Here is a 23675-nt window from a genome sequence, read left to right on the forward strand (position 1 = left end):
TAAGTGTGAAAATATGGGGAAAATATTACCGCATAGACAGTAGTCCCTGATGTTATGTTCGGTGTTCACAAAGAAAAGCCGAACAGAGGATCAAACAACATCGCAGGAGTCTAATATAAGTATGTCAATATGCGTATGCAGGCTTCGCTGTTGGCATCTGCCGCACTGACTGCGGAGGTCGCCGTACTGAAGCAGGACCTTAAAGGGTCCAAGGACGAGCTCGGCCTTGCCAAGAGGCAGCTTGAGGAGAACAGAGGTAAGTAATACCCTGTCTATAGATATGTATGTATAAAAGACGCGATTGCAAAATGACAGGATCATCGTATGTTTGCCAGGGGCCACGACCGAGGTGGCGACCCTGAAGCAAGCGCTATCCCAGGCCGAATTCAAAGCGGCTAAGGAGCGCACCGAGCGGGAAAGGCAAGAGGCTCGGGTGGGCGAGGTGCAGCAAGAGCTCCAGGCTCTCATGGCGAAGCACGAGGCGTTGGAGCTTGACTCGAAGACACGAGAGTCTGAGCTTGTTGCGGCCCTTGAGAGCGCAAAGAGTGCCAAGGCCGAAGCCCAAAAGGCCCTCCAGGAGATTGACGCGATGAGGAAAATAGCGGCGGGTAAGGCATTCTATATGCAAAGCAAGCATGTGAAAGTAAATTACCTATTACTTACCCGAATCCGGAGCTCTCCAGGAGCATTCGCAGATTTGCCCTGCGGCGTATCAGATGCCGCAAAGTTTTACCAGGCCGAGGAGGGGAGCTCAACGGAGAGTTATGGTCTCAGTATACTGGGACCGAACACCCGGTGCCTATGAGCGACCAGCTGAAGCAGCTGATCGAGCTACACAAAGCGGCCGAACAGGCCATGAAGGGCTTTATAGTCTGGTTGTGGCCTGGCGACACCCTTCCGAACAGCTACTTTGGCATGGTGAGGCGGCTTGTTGACGCCTGCCCACGGCTGGAGGTCATCAAGTGGTCTGTCTGCATCGAAGGTGCACGCCGGGCTTTCGCCCGCGTGAAGGTGCAATGGGCCAAGCTAGACGTCGTGAAGCTGATCAAGGAGGGGCCGCCGCAGGGCAAGGAGCATCGCACCCCTGAAATTTATTATGAGGGTATCCTGAAGGGTGCCCGTCTTGTAGCGGACGAATGTTCAAAGGATGTAATATTTGAGTAGACTTGCTCGTGTGATCCTGTATGATGAAAACTTGTTTCATATGCGCTATGCAACGCTTGTTTGAATTTAAAATATTACCTTCTGTTTGGATGTTTATCCAATCTGAGAGATGGCTAGTCCTCGGCTTCTGCCCCCATGCCGCGAGTGCTGGGGTGTTCGGGATAAACCTGAGCACTCTTGTTCCCATGTTTGGGTCCTTCGAGGGAGGTGCTCAGCACAGCAAACAAGGCAACCGGACTAATAATGCTTTATCACTCTCACTTAGCCATAGAATTCTATAATTTTAAATTTTGGTGAAGCCCTGGTATTCGGAAGGCCAAATTCGGGGCGTGATACACACCTTTAAGCCGGACAGGACCGGCTCCTCGCTCTAAGCGGCATAAGTCTTTAGGGACTCGAAACCTCACCGAACAGCGACCAGTCTCTCGCCTTATCATGACAGTCAGTTTTAGCTTTCTCTACTGAGGTGCTTAGCCCAGCAGAACCGGGGCACAATCACAGTAGTTCTCCTAGCGCTACCTTAGCCGATAGAGCGGAACGTAAGGTACCAAAACATAGGAGCCGGGCAAACCCAACATTTGACCAAAGACATGATTCGGAGCTGATGCATATAATGCTATAAGTTCGGGGTGCCGCACTTGTGAAAGTGTTCGGACTTCTCACACCAGATTGTGGGGTACTTAAGCCCCTGGTGTGTTGGCCGTACCAAAGTGTATGGTTGCAAGGTGTCATTAATGAACATATATATATATAACAAGAATGCAATAATAGTCGTAATGTTATGCGTTGTTTATTCAAAGAGGTGCGTTAAAGCAGAATGATACAGAGAATGCGATAAGCAAAAAGTAGGACTATGTCCCTTCCAAGGGCAAGCTGGGGAATAGTATTAAAACAAATATTTCACTCGTTATCGTAATCCACCTGGGAGTTCCATGGTGTGACGTAGCTTTCTGCCTCTCTTGGTTGCTGCATCATGTGTTCGGCCATCACACTGCCGGACCAGGTTTCCAGAGATTAAAGTCCTGAAAGAGAAAAATAACAAGGCGGCAAGCCCCTAGTATGGTTTAGGCCGCGTCTTGGAGCGTGCCGTAGTTGTGCCCCCCTCCCACATGTGCCCATGGTATTTTTAATGCGTAATTATGTACGCGTGGCGCGGATTTCGCCGTTTGGCTGGGACTGGGGTGGGGGCCGCATTGCTACGCGAGCTCAGATCGTGCCGGGCGGTCTAGTTGCCGATTACTCCGAGCGCGCTTGAAGGTGTCCGGGTCTTGAAATGCCGAACTGGTGGATTTGCCTTGAGAGGCTGCTTTGCGCTTCTGCTGTGAGGGCCGCAGTGTGCTCCTCCATTCGGAGAGAGCGCTATGTGTTTCCATTAACTGTAATAACCCCACGAGGTCCTGGCATCTTGAGCTTGAGGTATGCATAATGCGGCACCGCATTGAATCTCGCAAATGCGGTTCGCCCGAGCAGTGCATGATAACCACTGCGGAACGGGACTATATTGAAGATTAATTCTTCGAATCGAAAGTTATCCGGGGATCCGAAGACCACTTCCAGTGTAATTGAGCCTGTGCAATGGGCCTCTACACCTGGAATGACGCCTTTAAAGGTCGTTTTTGTGGGTTTGATCCTTGAGAGGTCTATACCCATTTTGCGCACTGTGTCCTGATAAAGCAGGTTCAGACTGCTGCCGCCATCCATAAGGACTCAAGTGAGGTGAAATCTGTCAATGATTGGGTCTAGGACCAGTGCGGCGAATCCGCCATGACAGATACTAGTGGGGTGGTCCCTACGATCGAAGGTGATCGGACAGGAGGACCATGGGTTAAACTTTGGGGCGACTGGCTCCAACGCATATATGTCCCTGAGCGCACGCTTCCGCTCCCTCTTGGGGATGTCGGTTGCGTATATCATGTTCACCGTCCGCACTTGTGGGGGGAACCTCTTCTGTCCTCCGGTGTTCGGCTGCCGGGGCTCTTCCTCGTCATCGCTATGTGTCCCCTTGTCTTTGTCTTCGGCAATTAACTTGCCGGCCTGCTTGAACACCCAACAATCCCTGCTGGTGTGGTTGGCTGGCTTGTCGGGGGTGCCATGTATTTGACACGAGCGATCGAGTATACAGTCCAAACTGGACGGGCCCGGAGTGCTTCTTTTGAATGGCTTTTTCCGCTGACCGGGTTTAGAGCCTTTGAATCCGGCATTGACTGCCGTATCTTCAGTATTATCGCTGTTAATGTGGCGCTTATGTTTGTTGCGACGTGACCTTCTATCGCCGCCCTTGGTATCCGAAGTACCATGGTTCTTTGACATGTTGTTACTATGAGCCAGCCAGTTGTCTTCTCCCGCACAAAAGAGGGTCATGAGTGTCGTGGGGGCTGCCATAGATTTCGGCTTTTCCTGACCAAGGTGCCGGGCTAGCCACTCGTCGCAAATGTTGTGTTTGAAAGCTGCTAAGGCCTCTGCATCCGGACAATCGACGATTTGATTTTTCGTTGTTAGGAACCGAGTCCAGAATTGCCTGGCCGATTCTTCTGGCTGCTGAATTATGTGGCTCAAGTCATCGGCATCTGGTGGTCGCACATAAGTGCCCTGAAAGTTGTCGAGGAATGCGACTTCCAGATCTTCCCAACAGCTAATGGACTCTGCTGGCAGGCTGTTAAGCCAATGCCATGCTGGTCCTTTGAGCTTTAGTGGGAGGTATTTGATGGCGTGTAAGTCATCACCGCGGGCCATGTGGATGTGGAGGAGGTAATCCTCGATCCATACCGCAGGATCTGTTGTGCCGTCGTATGATTCAATATTAACAGGTTTGAAACCTTCTGGGATTTGATGATCCATTACTTCGTCTGTGAAGCATAAGGGGTGTGCGGCGCCTCTGTATTGGGCTATATCGCGACGCAGCTTGAATGGGTCTTGCCCGCTGTGTTCGGCCCGGCCGGATTTACTTTTACTGTATCCGGCGTGACGTTTATCGCCTCGCATAGTGGCGCGCACTCGTGATCCGTAGATCAATCTTGCATGTTTTTCTTTGTCCTCTAATACATCTCGCAGGTCTGGTGTGTTTCCCCATGCTTTTTTATTTTAATGGCGTCGGGGTGCGGGCTGAGTTTTTGGCTGGAATGCCTCTCTATCACGGCCATGAGGTGGCCGATCAGCCGTGTCATACGCTTCTTCCTCCAGTCGAGGTAGCAACCTGCATTTTGGGTAACTCTTGGAGGGGCGCTCGAGTTTATATTCCTCGGCCGCGAGGACTTCAGTCCATCTATCGGCTAGCAGATCTTGATCAGCTTGAAGCTGCTGCTGCTTTTTCTTAAGGCTATTTGCCGTGGCCATAAGCCTGCGCTTGAAGCGCTCTTGTTCGACGGGATCCTCTGGCATGGCGAATTCGTCATCACCGAGGCTTGCTTCGTCTTCGGAGGGGGCATGTAATTATCATCCTCCGCTTCTCCATCTGCCGCTCTCTTAGGAGGGTTGGCTCTTCCATCCTCCTGCTCTAACTCTTGCTGGAGGGGGTTATTGTTGTCTTCGGTACTATCCGGAGTGTTATTACCTCCTATGCCGGTATCACCACTTTTGCTTTGGCGGGACTTAGAGCGGCGCCACTGACGTCGGCGTTTGGGTTGCTTCTTGGAGGGTTCATCCTCTGTTGTCTCATCGCCATTGCCTTCTTTGGGTGTATCCACCATGTATATACCGTATGATGAGGTGGCTGTCCAGTGCCCTATGGGCAGTGGTTCCTCTTCGTCTCCCGCATCGTCGTCCATACCGTCGATGTCTTCGGAGTCGAAATCGAGCATGTCAGTTAAGTCATCGATAGTGGCTACTAAGTGGGTGGTGGGTGGGCCGTGAATTTCTTCGTCGTCCGCATCCCAGTCCGGCCGGACATAGTTCGGCTAGGATCCTCCTGACAAGGAGAGAGACCTTAATGAGTTCAGTATGTTGCCGAAGGGCGAGTGCTAAAAGATATCCACGAAGGTAAACTCCATGATCAGCGCCTAATCGGATTCGATAGGAACGGACGCAGGCGGTTCGGAGTCCGTGGTCGGAGAAAGATCTGGCAATTTAACAATAAGGCTCTCGCGCAAGGTAAGGTCGATGTTCGGCTCGATCGCCGCTGAGGGTAAGGCCTCCGTGGCGGGGTCTATCCACCCGTCCATGGATGGCGCAACTAGCTCCGAATTGAGGGTCGGAGCGGTTGCCGGTGCGATCTCCTGAACACTGTCCGATGGTAGAGCTAGATCGTACTCATCGTGACCGCATGACGCACAAGGCAGAGGCTCGAATCCGTCGAAGATCAAGTCTCCGCGGACGTCGGCCGTGTAGTTTAAGCTTCCAAACCTGACCTGGTGGCCAGGGGCGTAGCTTTCAATCTGCTCCAGATGGCCAAGCGAATTGGCCCGCAGTGCAAAGCCGCCGAACACAAAGATCTGTCCGGGGAGGAAAGTCTCACCCTGGACTGCATCGCTATCGATGATAGTAGGAGCCATCAAGCCTAACGGCGACGACACAGAGGAACTCTCAATGAAAGCACCAATGTCGGTGTCAAAACCGGCGGATCTCGGGTAGGGGGTCCCGAACTGTGCGTCTAAGGCAGATGGTAACAGGAGGCAGGGAACACGATGTTTTACCCAGGTTCGGGCCCTCTTGATGGAGGTAAAACCCTACGTCCTGCTTGATTAATATTGATGATATGGGTAGTACAAGAGTAGATCTACCACGAGATCAGAGAGGCTAAACCCTAGAAGCTAGCCTATGGTATGATTGTATGTTGTAGTTGTTGTGTCCTACGGACTAAAACCCTCCGGTTTATCTAAACACCGGAGAGGGTTAGGGTTACACAAGGTCGGTTAGAAAGGAGGAGATATACATATCCGTATTGTCTAGCTTGTCATCCACGCCAAGTAGAGTCCCATCCGGACACGGGACGAAGTCTTCAATCTTGTATCTTCATAGTCCAACAGTCCGGCCAAAGTATATAGTCCGGCTGTCCGGAGACCCCCTAATCTAGGACTCCCTCAACGTGAATGCCACACATTTGATTCACTATTGTTGCAAATATGATTAACAACTTTATTGCAAACGTCTGATAAGGATAGACGAAACAGGCCTCCTGACTCATAGCCTTTACCAACAAAGGTTCCATATACTTGGATATTACAAATTTATTCGACTCAAAGACAAGCTTGTAGCCATCTCTACATAGAAGAGATCCGCTAACAAGATTTTTATTGACGAAGGGGACATAATGCACGTTCTTCAGCCGCACGATCTTCCCCGAAGTAAACTTCAAATCGACTGTGCCAACACCACGAACAGAAGCACTTGAACCATTTCCCATTAGCACGGTTGAAGTCCCTACGGTCTGATAAGACGAAAACATGAAATATCACCGCATACATGCACATTAGCACCCATGTCAATCAACCAATCAGGAGAATGACATACTGAAAGAATAGTGGGAAGTACCATACCCAGCATCCTTCATGTCAAAGTCTCCAATGACAACATTAGCGGTCTTGTCGCCTTTCCCAGGATGACGCTTGTCATAGCGATTAGGGCAACTAGGAGCCTAATGATCAGGATCCCCACACACATGACAAACACCTTTCTTTTTGCCATTCTTCTTCTTGAAGTTCTTGTGCTGCACGACCTTGTTCTTTCCATCAAACTTTGCTTTACCATCAAGCTTGCCCTTGTTCTTGAACTTGTGGGGCTGGAAGTTCTGCTTCTGTACCAGATTGGCACTAGATCCTCCCTCAATACCTCGAGCATGTGTGTCCTTTCTCTCGCCTTTTCTTCCACATCAAGAGTACCAATGAGATCCGGAACGGAAAACTCCTGTCTCTTATGCTTCAGTAAGGTAGCAAAGTTCCTCCATGAAGGAGGAAGCTTAGTGATGATACCTCCGGCAACGAACTTGTCTGGTAGCATACAATTGAAGTGCTCAAGTTCTCTAGCAAATGACTGTATCTCATGAGCTTGCTTAACCACGGAGCGCTCTTCAGTCATCCTGTAATCATAGAATTGCTCCACGATGTATAGCTTAGTGCCAGCATCCGAGACCCCAAAATTGGCCTTGAGTGTGTCCCACATATCTTTTCCATTGTCAATTGACGCATACACATCAACTATGTTCTCACGAAGAACACTCAAGAGAGCAGCCTTAAACAGAGTATCCATTTTCTGGAAAGCTTGTTCCTGTTGGGCATCATGCTCCCCTTATGGTTTGCCAAGAGTGGCGTCATAGCAACTCATGGTTTGAAACCATAAGACTGCTCTCACGCGCCACCTCTTATAGTGGATACCCTCAAACATAGGAGGTCTCATGGAAGCAGCAAAACCATTTGGTGTAAATTGCCTATAATAAGGTTTTTGGATTGTTGGAAATATGAGCAATTTACCGAATGATTTTATTAACAAAAATACTAGATAAAGCACGACTAGTATAGCAAGTTGCATATATGAAACAGAGTCTAACATATCTAGGGAAAACACTAGAACAAGGAACTGTAGCAGGGCCTCTAATAGAAAGAGGAAGAACACGTACGGGACAGTAGCAGCAGAAGCGTTGGACTTGGGGTCAGTGTCATCGCCAGCCATGTCATCGAGGAGGTTGTCGACGTCAGGGAAGAAGTCATCGTCAGCGAAGTAGTCGTCGGAGTCCGGGGCGTCCGTGACGAAGAAGTCAGTAGTCGCGATGAGGCGCACCCCAAAAACCTTATCACACTTCTCCCGTACAGGACTCAAAGATCTGGAGTTTCAGAGGCCTATTGTCCCGACCTGTGGTGCATGCCACAAGCCGGGATGGGGAAGATCGTAGCAGCAGCGCAGTGCTCAGGAACTTTGTGGCGAGAGGAAGAGGATCTTCTGGTGCGTATCTCTGAGAGGAGCGAACTCCCTTTTATAGGCGCAAGAGAAGGAGGCGAGAGGTTGCGCCGGGAGCTGAAGGGAACGATGGAGACGAAACGAACAGGCAGCAAGCGAAGAGGTGCGCCGTTCGTATTCAATCTCCACTACAGCAAAACCTTTCAGCTTCCGCATGACCTTTCGTATACCCGTCGTGCATGGAAAAAATTTAGACATCGGCTCGACTCATTCCCGCAACCCACGGCGCATCATGACGAGGCGTGGCGTGGTGAGGCGGGCGGCGGAGAAGGAGCGCGTGTGGATGTCTCTCTTGTTCTCGTCCTCATACATGTGGTGAAAGAGCCTCCCTTATAAAGAGGTCCAACTGCCTCTAAACTAGCAATGTGGGACTAAACTTTAGTTCCACCTCTTGCCTTGCATGAATGGGCTGCGTGGGCCTCTAGGATTTGTTAGGAATTTCTGAAACTGCAATTGGGCTAGGCCCAAAATAGACAAAATTCCAGCAATCCCCCACCAGATCCCATCGGCACACAAAATTTTCCTTTGGTTCCATAACACAGTTTTATATACCGGTACTGCAGTGTTGACTGTTAAGTTGAACTTCCACCTAGAACTCTATACTACATTAGTAAGCCACTTGAACAGTGGACTGCGCCTTGAACTGCAAGTTTTTCTGTGAATCTAGATTTACATAAAGCCTTGACCGATACGTGGCTACCGTGGGTCTTCCCCGTGGGTGGAGCTTATGCGTTAAACTCCGAGACCTTTCCTGACCTTACTAGAGAGAACCCTACTCTCGTAGATTGCGACGTTTAACAATCAGACTCATATAGGTGCGTTCTTCAAAAGATGTTCTGCAGGACAACATCTCTGCTTCAATGAGCCACTTAGAACACATTAAGATATACATCAACCTGCCATGCAGATTAGGAGAGTATTGCATCTTCATGGAGTGGTATTGTTAATAGTAAGGATACTCTCCTCTCACTTGACCAACGGCTTGTCTTCGACATCTAATTCACGGGATCTCCGATCACATAGACTAGGTTATCACTGTGAACAACTCATATTGTGGGTCTCATACCCATCTCCCTCGATGCATTATCTATCACATTACGTGATAGACCCTTAGTGAAAGGATCTGCCAGATTTTTAGATGTTTGGATATAATCCAATGTAATAACTCTGAAGTTTCTCATTTTCCTGACAGACTTTAACCTTCTTTGAATGTGTCTTGATGACTTCATGTTATCCTTTGAGCTGCTCACTTTCGTGATTACAGTTTGATTATCGCAGTTCATAAGCATACCATGTCCATGTTTCTCAACAACCGGCAAGTCATTCAAGAGCCGGCGAAGCCAATCTGCATCGCCCATAGCTGTATCTAGTGTTGTGAGTTTTGCTTCCATTGTTGACCTCGTTAAGATGGTCTGCTTGCAAGACTTCCAAGAAACAGCGCCACCTCCATGAGTGAATACATATCCGCTCGTGGCCTTTATCTCATCAGCATCTCAGATCTAGTTTGAGTCACTATACCCTTCAAGCCCCTTTGGGTGCCCGGTGTACTGAATTCCATAATTCGCAGTGCCTTTCAAATAACGCAAAACTATCTATATAGCTTTCCAATGCACATCTCCTGGTTTTGGGACAAACCGACTCAGTTTGCTAACAGCAAAAGAGATGTCAGGTCTCGTAGCACTGGCTCAGTACATAAGCGAGCCAATAATCTGAAAATATTTCAATTGATCTCTAGCAATTCTTTGATTCTTTCGAAGTAACACACTCGCATCATATGGTGTTGGAGAGGGCTTGCAGTCACTATAGCCAAAGCGACTCAAGATCTTTTCCACATAGTGAGATTGAAGCAATGTAATCCCACCATCATCGTTTCTCAACAACTTGATGTTCAGAATGACATCAGCCACTCCTAAATCCTTCATCTCAAAGCAGCGAGATAGGAAATCCTTGACCTCCTTAATAACATTCAGATTTGTTCCAAAAATCAGTATGTCATCAACATACAAGCAAAGGATAACTCCCTCGCCCCCACCATGGCGATAGTACACACATTTGTCAGCTTCGTTTACAACAAAGCCTGCAACTATTAAAAAAATTCAAACATCTCATGCCACTGTTTGGATGCTTGCTTGAGTCCATACAAAGACTTCAACAACTTGCACACTTTTCCTTCCTGGCCATCTAGTACAAACCCATCTGGTTGTTCCATATAAATTTCCTCGTCCAACTCTCCATTTAGGAAAGCAGTCTTAACATCCATTTGATGAACGAGAAGACCATGTGAGGCAGCTAGTGAAAGTAGAACTCGAATAGTGGTCAGTCGAGCCACAGGTGAGTAAGTATCAAAGAAGTCTTCCCCTTCCTTTTGGGTATAACCCTTAGCCATGAGCCAAGCCTTTTACTTTTCAATAGTACCATCAGGCCTAAGCTTCTTCTTGAATACCCATTTGCATCCTATAGGTTTGCACCCATAAGGACGACCAGTTATCTCCCAAGTTTCATTCTCCAAGATGGAATCCATCTCACTACGAACCGCTTCCTTCAAGTAGTCAGCATCTTCAGATGCATAGGCCTCTGAAATAGAACTGGGAGTGTCATCTATGAGATACACAAGAAAATCATCACCAAAGGACTTTGTCGTCCTCTCTCTCTTGCTCCTAGTAGGAACTTTATTGTTCTCCTCCACAGGATTTTCAAAGTGTTCCATCGAAATGACAGGTTCGGTAATTGTAATAGGTTCCTGATTCGATGAACCAGGCGTCTCCTGATTAGATGAGGTAGCCATATCCTTCATTGCAAATATATCTTCAAAGAAATTCGCATCATTCGACTCCATGATCGTACCGACATGCATGTCAGGTACCTCGTATTTTACAACCAAGAATCTATAACCAATGCTATGAAAAGCATATCACAGGAAAATACAATCCACGGTCTTTGGTCCAAGCTTGCGCTTCTTTGGAATTGGCACATTGACTTTCGCCAAACAACCCCAGGTTCGTAGATAAGAGAGTTTTAATATTTTCTTCTCCCATTCCTCGAATGGAGTTATCTCTTTATTCTTTGTGGGAACTCGGTTTAGGACATGACATGCAGTCAATATCGCCTCCCCCACCATGCCTTGGAGAGACCCAATGTGTCTAACATGGCGTTAACCAAATTTGTTAGAGTACGGTTCTTTCTCTCAGCCACCCCATTTGACTGAGGTTAATAGGGAGGCGTCCTCTCATGGATTATACCATGTTCCGCACAAAAAGCATCAAATTCATTGAAAAAATACTCTCCACCATGGTCAGACCTAAGCCTCTTGATTTTCCGATCAAGTTGATTTTCCACTTCAGCTTTATAGATCTTGAAAAAGTTCAAAGGCTCATCCTTAGATTTCAGAAGATACACACGGCAGTATCTAGTGGAGTCGTCAATTAACGTCATGAAATATTTCTTTCCACCTTTTGTCAAAACACCATTCATTTCACATAGATCTGAATGTATGAGTTTAGTGGTGTAAGATTTCTCGTTTCCGCAGTCGTGTGAGACTTACGAGGTTGCTTAGCTTGCACACAAACTTGACACTTAGATCCCTTGACAGTGGTGAAACTAGGGATTAAGTTCAATTTGGCTAGACGTGACATGCAACCAAAGTTAACATGACAAAGACGTGAATGCCACACATTTGATTCACTACTGTTGCAAATATGATTAACAACTTTATTGCAAATGTCTGATAAGGATAGACGAAACAGGCCTCCTGACTCATAGCCTCTACCAACAAAGGTTCCATATACTTGGATATTACAAATTTATTCGACTCAAAGACAAGCTTGTAGCCATCTCTACATAGAAGAGATCCGCTAACAAGATTTTTATTGACGAAGGGGACATAATGCACGTTCTTCAGCCGCACGATCTTCCCCGAAGTAAACTTCAAATCGACCGTGCCAACACCACGAACAGAAGCACTTGAACCGTTTCCCATCAGAACGGTTGAAGTCCCTACGGTCTGATAAGACGAAAACATGAAATATCACCGCATACATGCACATTAACACCCGTGTCAATCAACCAATCAGGAGAATGACATACTAAAAGAATAGTGGGAAATATACCATACCCAGCATCCTTCATGTCAGTGTCTCTAATGACAATATTAGCGGTCTTGCCGCCTTTCCCAGGATGACGCTTGTCACGGCGATTAGGGCAACTAGGAGCCTAATGATCAGGATCCCCACACACATGACAAACACATTTCTTTTTGCCATTCTTCTTCTTGAAGTTCTTGTGCTGCACGGCCTTGTTCTTTCCATCAAACTTTCCCTTGTTCTTGAACTTGTGGGGCTGGAAGTTCTTCTTCTGTACAAGATTGGCACTAGATCCTCCCTCAATACCTCGAGCACGTGTGTCCTTTGCTCTCGCCTTTTCTTCCACATTAAGAGTACCAATGAGATCCGGAACGGAAAACTCCTGTCTCTTATGCTTCAGTAAGGTAGCAAAGTTCCTCCATGAAGGAGGAAGCTTAGTGATGATACCTCCGGCAACAAACTTGTCCGGTAGCATACAATTGAAGTGCTCAAGTTCTCTAGCAAATGACTGTATCTCATGAGCTTTCTCAACCACGGAGCGCTCTTCAGTCATCCTGTAATCATAGAACTGCTCCATGATGTACAGCTCAGTGCCAGCATCCGAGACCCCAAACTTGACCTCGAGTGCGTCCCACATATCTTTTCCATTGTCAATTGACGCATACGCATCAACTATGTTCTCACCAAGAACACTCAAGAGAGAAGCCTTAAACAGAGTATCCATTTTCTGAAAAGCTTGTTCCTGTTGGGCATCATGCTCCCCTTCTGGTTTGCCAAGAGTGGCGTCATAGCAACTCATAGTTTGAAACCATAAGACTGCTCTCACGCGCCACCTCTTATAGTGGATACCCTCAAACATAGGAGGTCTCATGGAAGCAGCAAAACCATTTGGTGTAAATTGCCTATAATAAGGTTTTTGGATTGTTGGAAATATGAGCAATTTACCGAATGATTTTATTAACAAAAATACTAGATAAAGCACGACTAGTATAGCAAGTTGCATATATGAAACAGAGTCTAACATATCTTGGGCAAACACTAGAACAAGGAACTGTAGCAGGGCCTCTAATAGAAAGAGGAAGAACACGTACGGGACAGCAACAGCAGAAGCGCTGGACTTGGGGTCAGTGTCACCGTCAGCCATGTCGCCGAGGAGGTTGTCGACGTCAAGGAAGAAGTCGTCAGGGAGTAGTCGTCGGAGTCCAAGGCGTCCATGACAAAGAAGTCGGTAGTCGCGTTGAGCGCTCCCCAAAAACCTTATCACCATTCTCCCGTACAGGACTCAAAGAGGTGGAGTTTCATAGGCCTACTGTCCCAACCTGCGGTGCACGCCGCAAGCCGGGTGTGGCAAAAATTTAGACATCGGCTCATTCCCGCAACCCCCGGCGCGGCGGGCGGCTGAGGAGGAGCGCACGTGGATGTCTCTCTTGTTCTCATCCTCATACATGTGGAGAAAGAGCCTCCCTTATAAAGAGGTCCAACTCCCTCTAAACTAGCAATGTGGGACTAAACTTTAGTTACACCTCTTGCCTTACATGAATGGGCTACGTGGGCCTCTAGGATTTATTAGGAATTTTTGAAACTGCTATTGGGCTAGACCCAAAATAGACAAAATTCCAGCAAGAATAACCAGGATCACACTGGACAAGTACGTACTTCAAACAGATTTCGAGGCGAGGTTCATTTTACCAGAAAAATATCCAACAATACCAGCCCTTACAGGCTACTATTTTTTTTCCTATTTTTTTTACACATTTCTAAAATCCTGTAAAAATAATGTGTGTTCACAAGATAACTATGTACAACACCTAAAACATTCAAATCAAAATTTGGAATACGCAGTGAGAAAAAATTAATCCAGATGTGAGTAGTGTCAATTTAATTTTGTCTTATTTTAACTATTCAGGATAAATTTGTCTTTTTTCTCTCAATGTGTATTTCGAGTTCAGATCTGATTTTTTTAGGGATTTTAGACATGTGTTGTAAACGGTCATGACTTTTTTATTTTGAAATTTTCGGAACATTTTAATTTGAATTTTTGAAACTGGAAGCACGAGTGAATGTATGGTTTGGTATCACCTGATACTAAGAGGATCTACAACCGGATGACCCAAATCCACCCAAGCCTAGGTTGGTTGTCTAGTCACTATCGGACTTAAAATTGCCACCCAAGCCTAGGTTGGCTGCCCGGTCACTATCGCACTCAAAATTGAAAACCCAACCGGGCCTAACAAATCCAACCCAAATGTTTGGGCTGTTCGGCACTGCCCATACCAGCCCATATCTTGGACGGATATAGGGATGCTCGGATGCGCTCGCCACGACCCCACAAAATCCCCATCCGCCGGACAAAACCCTAGTTCACAGTCCACTTTGCTCTCACTCAATCCACTCCCATTCCATCCCATTCCATCCAATCCCGTCCCCGCTCCGACTCCTCCACCATGGCGAGATTGTATATTGTGTTTACTATCTAGCTTATACTTATTGTTGTTGAGCTTGTCATGTAGGTTGTTCACTTATTTGCATATCTAACAACTTATTTTCTTGTTAAGCCTAAAATTTGGAGAAGTTAAAAATTGTTAGTCGGCTATTCACAACGCTTAGTCGACCTGATCCTTCACCTGCTTGGACCGTACGCATGCCGGAAATGTAAAAAATCTGAAACCAGTTTTTAGCGCTAAAACTTTGACGACCAGATTTACCATGTGAAAACTAATAAAGTTGCCATGCTTGTGTATAAGGATTGGAAAAAAAATCAAGTTGAGATCCAACAACCCAGATCACATCGTAGCATGGGAGCATTTAAGCTCCCATGTCATCTGATATGCATTATAGGGATTTGCCATTTTTATGTAACAAAGGATTTGCCATTTCATGTAACAAAGGATTTGCCATGTCATGTAGCATTAAAAATCAACAGAAAAATTTCGACGTATCAACGATTAATTGCCATGGACGTCAGATTTTTTAGCTCGACTAGAGAGATCCAAGAGCCAATTTGTTCCAAACCCACGTTTTCTTTCAAGTAAAGGGTCTAAGTTTAGTCTTAATCCGAAAGTTAAGAACATGTGGGACCTTTTATATAATGAATCCTCCCCACTCCACTAAGTGTTGTGTCGAGGAGAGAAGAAGACCCCCCGCGCGCCTTGCCGGGGCATGGCAGGTGGGGGCCAGGGCCATGTGCGCAGGGGTGCGAAATCTGGTCAGTGCACTTGCAGGTAAGGGTGCAAGCGGCGCGGGCTGCCCACCAATCCCGCAACGCCGCCCCGCTAAACACATCATAAGTGGGCTCCCGCGGCTGTACGCAAAAGTCAAGCGGGTTTATGCGGATGTCCCGGCGGTGCCCGCAATTTGCCCGCGTCCATGTACATTTATACGTATGTGCCATTATTCCCGTGGCCGCAGTCGAGCTGGCTATTCCCTCTGAACGTTGGCCTTGACCTGGAGGACCTCCTCGTGCAATACATGCAGTCGGAAGATAGAAATATTAAATATTGCTCACGCATGCATGCGTATCAGCTCGTATCAGTCGGCGAGAAACTTTGATACATGCATATCAGTGCGCACACATTACGTGTGTATAGATGGCGGGCTGGCGGCGCCGCGGCGGCCTGCGTATCCCACATACGACAACCCGCGTCTCCCGTGTGGCCGCTCGCGGGTTAGAGCGCGGTATGCGGGCTGCCCGCAACCCGTCCCACTTGCACCCTGACTTGCAGGAGTGCGGGTGAGCATGTATAATTCCTGCAACTGTTTAAGTTCATCACCGTGGGTCGTCTTCTATCTATGTCGGACGGCGTCGCGTACCGATATCTCCAACCTCATCTACATCGTCCGGTATTCACCAGCATCATCGTCCACAATATCGCTAGCAGCACGGCTACTAACGAACAGTACCTGCATCGTGATATCTTCATATCCCTGATTATGGTTGATGTGACATGTGTGGAACATGCTGTCTTGCATGTTTTTCAGTTCATCTGATAGGAGTATGTTAGACTGTTGCATGATAATTACTGTTTCAGTCATGAATTATTTATTGAAATTAATTAAAAATTTACCTAATATTCCAACAGGACCTCCCTGCACGCCTAATTCTTTTCTCTGGGTTGCCATTGACATTTAAACAAGACCTCTATGCTAGACGAGGAGAGGATTAGAGAGATCCAAGAGCCACCTTCTTCCGGAACCACGTTTCCTCGTGACATGCAACAGAAAAGGCGACGAGACTGTCAAAGGCTCTCGCAAAGCGGTGCAATTCAAACTTGTCAACCACTATATCATGTCAGTTTATAAGAAGAAAGATAAGCCGATTTCCACATAATTTCACCGTCCACTACAGCGTCCGCACGCACAAACACACACGAAAAGACAAAAGCTGAACTGTCACTCTGTGAAGGGAAGTGATTGAATCCCCTCAAAAAAAAGGGAAGTGATTGAAGGTGACATGGGCGGGTGCGGGCGATATTTACACCGCAAACCTGAAGTGCAAACCACTCTCTGCTCTGAATTTCTGAAGCTTGCTGAACTGGAGCAAGCTTTGAGAACAAGACGAGCCGGCGGCGCCAATGGCGGCGGTGACGGGCGTTCACCGTCACCACTGGTCGGGCTGGAGGATTGGGGGAGGTTCCCCGTCCGTTCCTCTGAAAGTTATGCACACCAGTGGCGGCGGCGCGGCGCGTTCGCTCGGCCTCTCCCCGGCCAAATGGGCGCCGCTGGTATTTCTCTTCCTCCTGCTCATTGACGGTGCCCTGCTTGCCGCGTCTGCCACCACGGACACCATCCTCCCTGGCGAGGGCATCTCCGGGAACGAGACCCTGGTCTCCAAGAGCGGCGGCTTCGAGCTGGGCTTCTTTCCGCCGGGCCCCGGCATCCACTACTTCCTGGGGGTCCGGTTCAGGAATATGGGCCACAGCCCTACCTTCTGGCTCGGGGACAGGGTCGTCATCACCGACCTGCCCGCCGCGTCGCTGGAGATCTTCGCCGACAGTCTCTGCATCAAGCAGAATGGAGCCAGCCTCCGGTGCATGCCGTCGCCGGGCGGCAATGTGTCGTCCGCCGCCGTAGCTGTCCTCCTCGACAACGGCAACCTGGTGGTGAGGGACCAGGGGAACTCCTCCCTGGTCCTGTGGCAGAGCTTCGACTACCCCGGCGACGCGATGCTCCCCGGCGCGAGGCTCGGGCTCGACCAGGACACCGGGAAGAACGTCTCGCTGACGTTCAAGAGCTTCTCGCACAACGGCAGCCTCAGCGTCGACGCGACCCGGAGGAACGGGTTCGTGCTCACCACCGACGGGCACGCCAACGGCGGCACCTTCCCGGACTGGATGGTGTCCTCTCAAGACAATGGCAGCTCGCTGCTGCTCAATCACAGGGAGGGCCTGAACAGTACCGAGTTCTTGCAGTTCCATCTGGGGCAAGTCAGCCTAATGCGGTACTCGGAACCGGATCCCGCCGGAAACGGCACCGGTGGTTGGGTTGCTCGCTGGTCCTTCCCTTCCAATTGCAAGTCCGGCGGGTTCTTCTGCGGTAAGTTCGGCGCCTGCACGAGCAGCGGGAAGTGCGGCTGTGTGGGCGGGTTCACGCCGTCGTACCCGATTGAGTGGGGGCTTGGGTACTTCGTCACCGGCTGCTCGAGGTCTCTCCCGCTGAGCTGCGAGTCCGACGGCCAGACGGAGCACGATGACTCCTTCGCCCCGTTGGACAAGCTGCAAGGGCTTCCTTACGACGCCCAGGAAGAGATGGCCGGAACTGATGAAGTCTGCAGAGAGGCTTGCCGGAGCAAATGCTACTGCATCGCCTACTCGTATGGCGGCCATGGATGCAAGCTATGGTACCACAACCTGTATAATCTGAGCTTGGCTGCCAGGCCACCGTACAGCAAGATCTACCTCCGTTTGGGCCCCGCGCCCAGGAACAAGAAAGGCTTGCAAGCAAGAGGAATTGCATTATTGGTCACTGGATTGATATGCTTTGCTTCCTTGATACTGATAATGGTGCTGCTATGGAGATTCAGGAGGAATTCGCTTGCCGCCGGGAAGTTTGAAGTGGAAGGCCCTCTTGTGGTCTACACTTATGCACAGATCAAGAAGGCCACGATGAATTTCTCCGATAAAATCGGCCAGGGGGGATTCGGAAGTGTTTTCAGGGGAACGCTGCCGGGATCAACAGACATCGCTGTGAAGAATCTCAAAGTAATCGGGGAAGCAGAGAAGCAGTTCAGAACAGAGGTGCAGACACTCGGAGCGATCCAACATAATAAGCTGGTCCGTCTGCTGGGATTCTGTGTCAAGGAGGACAGAAGGTTGCTCGTCTATGAGTACATGCCAAATGGCTCCTTGGACGCTCATCTCTTTAGGGAGAAATCTGGTGTGTTGAGTTGGAACGTTCGCTACCAAATTGCACTGGGCACCGCCAAGGGTCTCGCCTATCTGCATGAAGAATGTGAGGACTGCATCATACACTGCGACATCAAACCCGAGAACATACTGCTCGACGCGGAGTTCTGTCCCAAGATCGCCGATTTCGGCATGGCGAAGCTGCTGGGACGGGAATTCAACTCCGCGCTGACCACCATGCGAGGAACCATGGGATACCTCGCGCCGGAGTGGCTGTCCGGGCTGCCCATCACCAGGAAGGCCGACGTGTATAGCTTCGGCATTGTGCTCTTCGAGATCGTCTCGGGGAGAAGGTGCACTGAGGTGGTGAAAATTGGGAGCCATCGGTATTTTCCTCTCCACGCGGCTGCGCAGGTGAACGAAGGGGAGGTTCTGTGCCTGCTGGACGCTCGGCTGGAAGGTGATGCTAATGTGGAGGAGCTGGAGGTCATCTGTAGGGTCGCCTGCTGGTGCATCCAGGACCAGGAGAACGATAGGCCGTCAATGGGGCAAGCTGTTCGCATGTTGGAAGGTGTCGTGGACGTTGATATGCCTCCAATACCAACTTCGCTTCAGGACCTTATGGAGGGTGATGGAAGTGATATATATCCTGATTCCTGAAGAAGGTTGCTAGAGAAATCCAATTCCGGATTTGTTGGATCTGAATCTGAATATGTGTTCAGATTTGTTTCCAATTACAGACTACAAGCCCTCTACTAAAAAGTATTGAAAACTCATTTGTACACCGTACAAATTCCCTCTGTGGAATGTTGTAGGGATTCAGCGAAGTCGGAACAAGAAGAAACAGTCTTCTTGCAGACTCTCCAATGCATCCCTCTACCATGGACTGACAAAGATGTCCAAGGACCGGTCGACTGACTCTCCATTGAGGTTCTACACGTGATCCAAAGGCCCAGGTCTTATAAAGTCAAAACTGAAGCCCTGACTTTCTAGACTTGTAGTTTTTCAGCAGATTCAGTGATAAAACAGCAGCAACTATGCCCTCCACGCTACGAAAATTGTACAACAGATAACTGGTATTCGTTGCAAATATGGTTTTTAATTAAATATGAAGAAGACTTTTTTTTGCGAGGGAAATATGAAGAAGACTTGACATCAAAGCAAGTGCTACTGCTGTAGAAACTAAGTAAATTAAATGTGAACAGATTGTAGAAGCAAAGAGTACAGGCTGAACAAAGTAAAAACTTGACACCATTGCTACTGCTCTACCAACCCAGAAAAGTACAAAACGGAAGTCCCCTTCTGCTTGCGCTCTCAAATGAGCGCGTGGTGAACAATAACACCAAAAAACATATTTAAATAAAGTTTCAAAAATTCTGAATTTTTTTTGGCAAACTTTGACAAATTTTTCATGTGTTTGCAAAGTTTCATGATGAAATTACATCTGTAGAAGTCGTTGAAAATAACAAAATCAATGCTTCAAAATGCTTTTGAAAGTAGCATTTTAGGAGCATCGATTTTGTTTCTTTTTGGCATGGCTTCCACGAATGTGATTCCACGACGAAACTTTGCAAGCACTTAGAACATTTGTAAATGTTTGCCACCAAAAAAATCAGATTTTTTTTTGAACTTTTTTCAGTGTATTTCGGTGTTACTGGTCATCCGGGTCCAAATGTGCTCGGGAGCTGTAACTTTGCATCCGTGTGGCCGGTGGCTTATACCTGTAAATTATATATATAGGGATGTATAAATATACACCGATTTGAAGGGGCGCGTAAAACTACGCAACAAACTGCATGTTAGTAAGAACATGGTCATCTTGGCTGAGTTCATGGACTGCATGAGGCCGGATGAGGTACAGTTTGATCGGCTCAGTTTATGGGCAAGGGTCCCGAATCTTCCCTACAATCTCCGCAATGATGCTTGGGGAAGATGATAGCTCAACAAAATTGATAAAACACTTCTTCGGTACCCCCTCCCCCCTAAACAGAAAGGACGGCTCAGATTAGCCCATATCTTTTCATAAGAAAAGATATGATGGTCATATATTGAAATGCCTGCTGTATATGTTTTTCTTTAGCAAAGCTACGCAGTGATTTTCCAGATTTGGCGCACACCAACTCGCCGTCTTGGGCTTTCGCCCATTTAGTTTTTTTTTCTTTGTAAGAATTCAAAAAATACGGGAGGCATGCACTGGGGAGATTCAAACTTGAGACCTCTACAGCTGCTAACCATTGCGCCAGGTTACTTTGCTGTGTACTCTTTCATCTTCTTCCATCCTTTCAACAAATGTAACGTGTATGGTTTTCTTTTGTGGCTGTTTTTGTTCTCTTTCGCACTTTTTTCTTCGACGTTTTTTCTTTCATTTTTCCCTTTTTCCCTTTTCTTAGTTCGCAAAAGTTTCTTCAAGTTACTAAACTTTTTCAGTTATTATTGTGATTTTTTTCAAAATTTATGAACTTTTTTCCAATTTGCGTAGATTTTTTATCAAAATCCATGAACTTTTAAAAATCGTGATCTACTGTCAAAATCCGGTGAGTATTTTTTTAGATTCCTGAATATTTTTAAAAATTGGTGAAGTTTTTTCGAGTTCATGAACGTTAAAATCCTTGAACTTTTTTTATAAGTGATGAACTTTTTTAAAAAGCGATGAACATTTTTCAAATTTGTGAACTTCTTTAAATCGGGGTCAGCCCATGTGGTGTGCACAGAGCGAGCTCCACTCACTACTTGGCGTGGGCTTGTCCGGTTGTGTCCTAGGCTCCACTCGCTGCAACGACAATTTTCATTTTCCCGTTCATTCATTTTTCCTCCTTCTTGAACTTAATTATTCTTTTTAAAGCCTTTAAATACTGTTTCAAATACTAAAAAAAGTTTTTGTGTTCAAATATTGTTTACAATTTTATAAAATGGTCTGGAATTTAAAAAATATTCCTGTTTCCAAAAAAATTGTTCAGAAATTTAAGAAATGTTTGTGTTTCAAAAAAGTCGATATTTTACTAAAAAAAGTGTGTGGTATGCAATTTGTTTTCACCATCAGTTGTTGGGAATTTGATAACAATTTTTAAAAGTGTTAAGCCTAGAAAATTTTCATACACAATTAAAATTCCAAAATTGTTGACAAATCTCAAGAAATGGTTAGCATATAAGAATATGTTCATGTTGATAGATAATGACGGAAATTACAACTAACCGAGGAAAAATTGCATGCTCACGGATGCACACGTCCTGCCTAGTCTAACGCACTCCTCTCAACTGATGGTTTTTTTGGACTAAACATAAATGACACTAATTTCTTGCAATAGCTCCGCACGGACATATGCGGCTTCCATGCAAGATTTGAACAAATTCTGATACCATTTCCATGTTGCGACATGTTCGGTCATTTATTAGCTTTTTTACCGAACTCCAGAAAATGTAAAACAATTCAAAAGCCGAAACAACTTGACATGATACCTTAAATTCATCATACAAGCACAGGAAAAAGGGGTCATTAAAGTGTTGGGGAACGTTGTAGTTTCAAAAAAAATTCTACGCACACGCAAGATCATGGTGATGCATAGCAACGAGAGGGGAGAGTGTTGTCCACGTACCCTCGTAGACCAAAAGCGGAAGCGTTAGCACAATGCGGTTGATGTAGTCGTACGTCTTCACGACCCGACCGATCAAGTACCAAACGCACGGCACCTCCGAGTTCAGCACACGTTCAGCCCGATGACGTCTCTCGAACTCCGATCCAGCCGAGTGTTGAGGGAGAGTTTCGTCAGCACGACGGCGTGGTGACGATGATGATGTTCTACCGACGCAGGGCTTCGCTTAAGCACCGCTACAGTATTATCAAGATGGACTATGATGGAGGGGGGCACCGCACACGGCTAAAAGATCAAACGATCAATTGTTGTATCTCTAGGGTGCTCCCCTGCCCCCGTATATAAAGGAGCAAGGGGGGTGCGGCCGACCAGGAGAGAGGGCGCGCCAGGAGGAGTCCTACTCCCACCGGAAGTAGGACTCCCCCCTCCCCCTTTTCTAGTTGAATTAGGACTTGGGGGGAGGGGAAAGAGGAGGGAGAGAGGAAGGAAGGGGGGTGTCGCTCCCTCTCCTTGTCCTATTCGGACTAGGGGGAGGGGCATGCGGCCCAGCCCTGGCCGCCTCTCCTCTTCTCCGTAAAGGCCCACTGAGGCCTATTAACCTCCCGGGGGTTCCCGTAACCTCCCGGTACTCCGGTAAAATCCTGATTTCACCCGGAACACTTCCGATATCCAAACATAGGTTTCCAATATATCAATCTTCATGTCTCGACCATTTCGAGACTCCTCGTCATGTCCGTGATCACATCCGGGACTCCGAACAACCTTTGGTACATCAAAACATATAAACTCATAATATAACTGTCATCGAAACGTTAAGCGTGCGGACCCTACGGGTTCAAGAACAATGTAGACATGACGAGACACGTCTCCGGTCAATAACCAATAGCGTAACCTGGATGCTCATATTGGCTCCCACATATTCTACGAAGATCTTAATCGGTCAGACCGCATAACAACATACGTTGTTCCCTTTGTCATCGGTATGTTACTTGCCCGAGATTCGATCGTCGGTATCTCAATACCTAGTTTCAATCTCGTTACCGGCAAGTCTCTTTACTCGTTCCGTGATACATCATCCCACAACTAACTCATTAGTTGCAATGCTTGCAAGGCTTATAGTGATGTGCATTACCGAGTGGGCCCAGAGATACCTCTCCGACAATCGGAGTGACAAATCCTAATCTCGAAATACGCCAACCCAACAAGTATCTTCGGAGACACCTGTAGAGCACCTTTATAATCACCCAGTTACGTTGTGACGTTTGGTGGCACACAAAGTGTTCCTCCGGTAAACGGGAGTTGCATAATCTCATAGTCATAGGAACATGTATAAGTCATGAAGAAAGCAATAGCAACAAACTAAACGATCAAGTGCTAAGCTAACGAAATGGGTCAAGTCAATCATATCATTCTCCTAATGATGTGATCCCATTAATCAAATGACAACTCGTGTCTATGGTTAGGAAACATAACCATCTTTGATCAACGAGCTAGTCAAGTAGAGGCATACTAGTGACACTCTGTTTGTCTATGTATTCACACATGTATTATGTTTCCAGTTAATACAATCTAGCATGAATAATAAACATTTATCATGATATACGAAAATAAATAAT

The 23675-nt window shown here is 47.2% G+C and overlaps 1 protein-coding gene across 1 annotated transcript; it reads left to right on the plus strand.

Annotated features, from left to right (window-relative positions):
• The first annotated feature begins 16577 nt into the window (after positions 1–16577).
• LOC125543371 (G-type lectin S-receptor-like serine/threonine-protein kinase At2g19130) lies at positions 16578–19516 on the plus strand. The gene has a single exon (XM_048706696.1). The coding sequence runs from the start codon at positions 16700–16702 to the stop codon at positions 19127–19129; it is 2430 nt and encodes an 809-aa protein (XP_048562653.1). The 5' UTR covers positions 16578–16699; the 3' UTR covers positions 19130–19516.
• The last annotated feature ends 4159 nt before the right edge of the window (positions 19517–23675 follow it).

This window comes from Triticum urartu, chromosome 3 (assembly GCF_003073215.2).
Source record: "Triticum urartu cultivar G1812 chromosome 3, Tu2.1, whole genome shotgun sequence".
Classification (NCBI taxonomy): domain Eukaryota; kingdom Viridiplantae; phylum Streptophyta; class Magnoliopsida; order Poales; family Poaceae; genus Triticum; species Triticum urartu.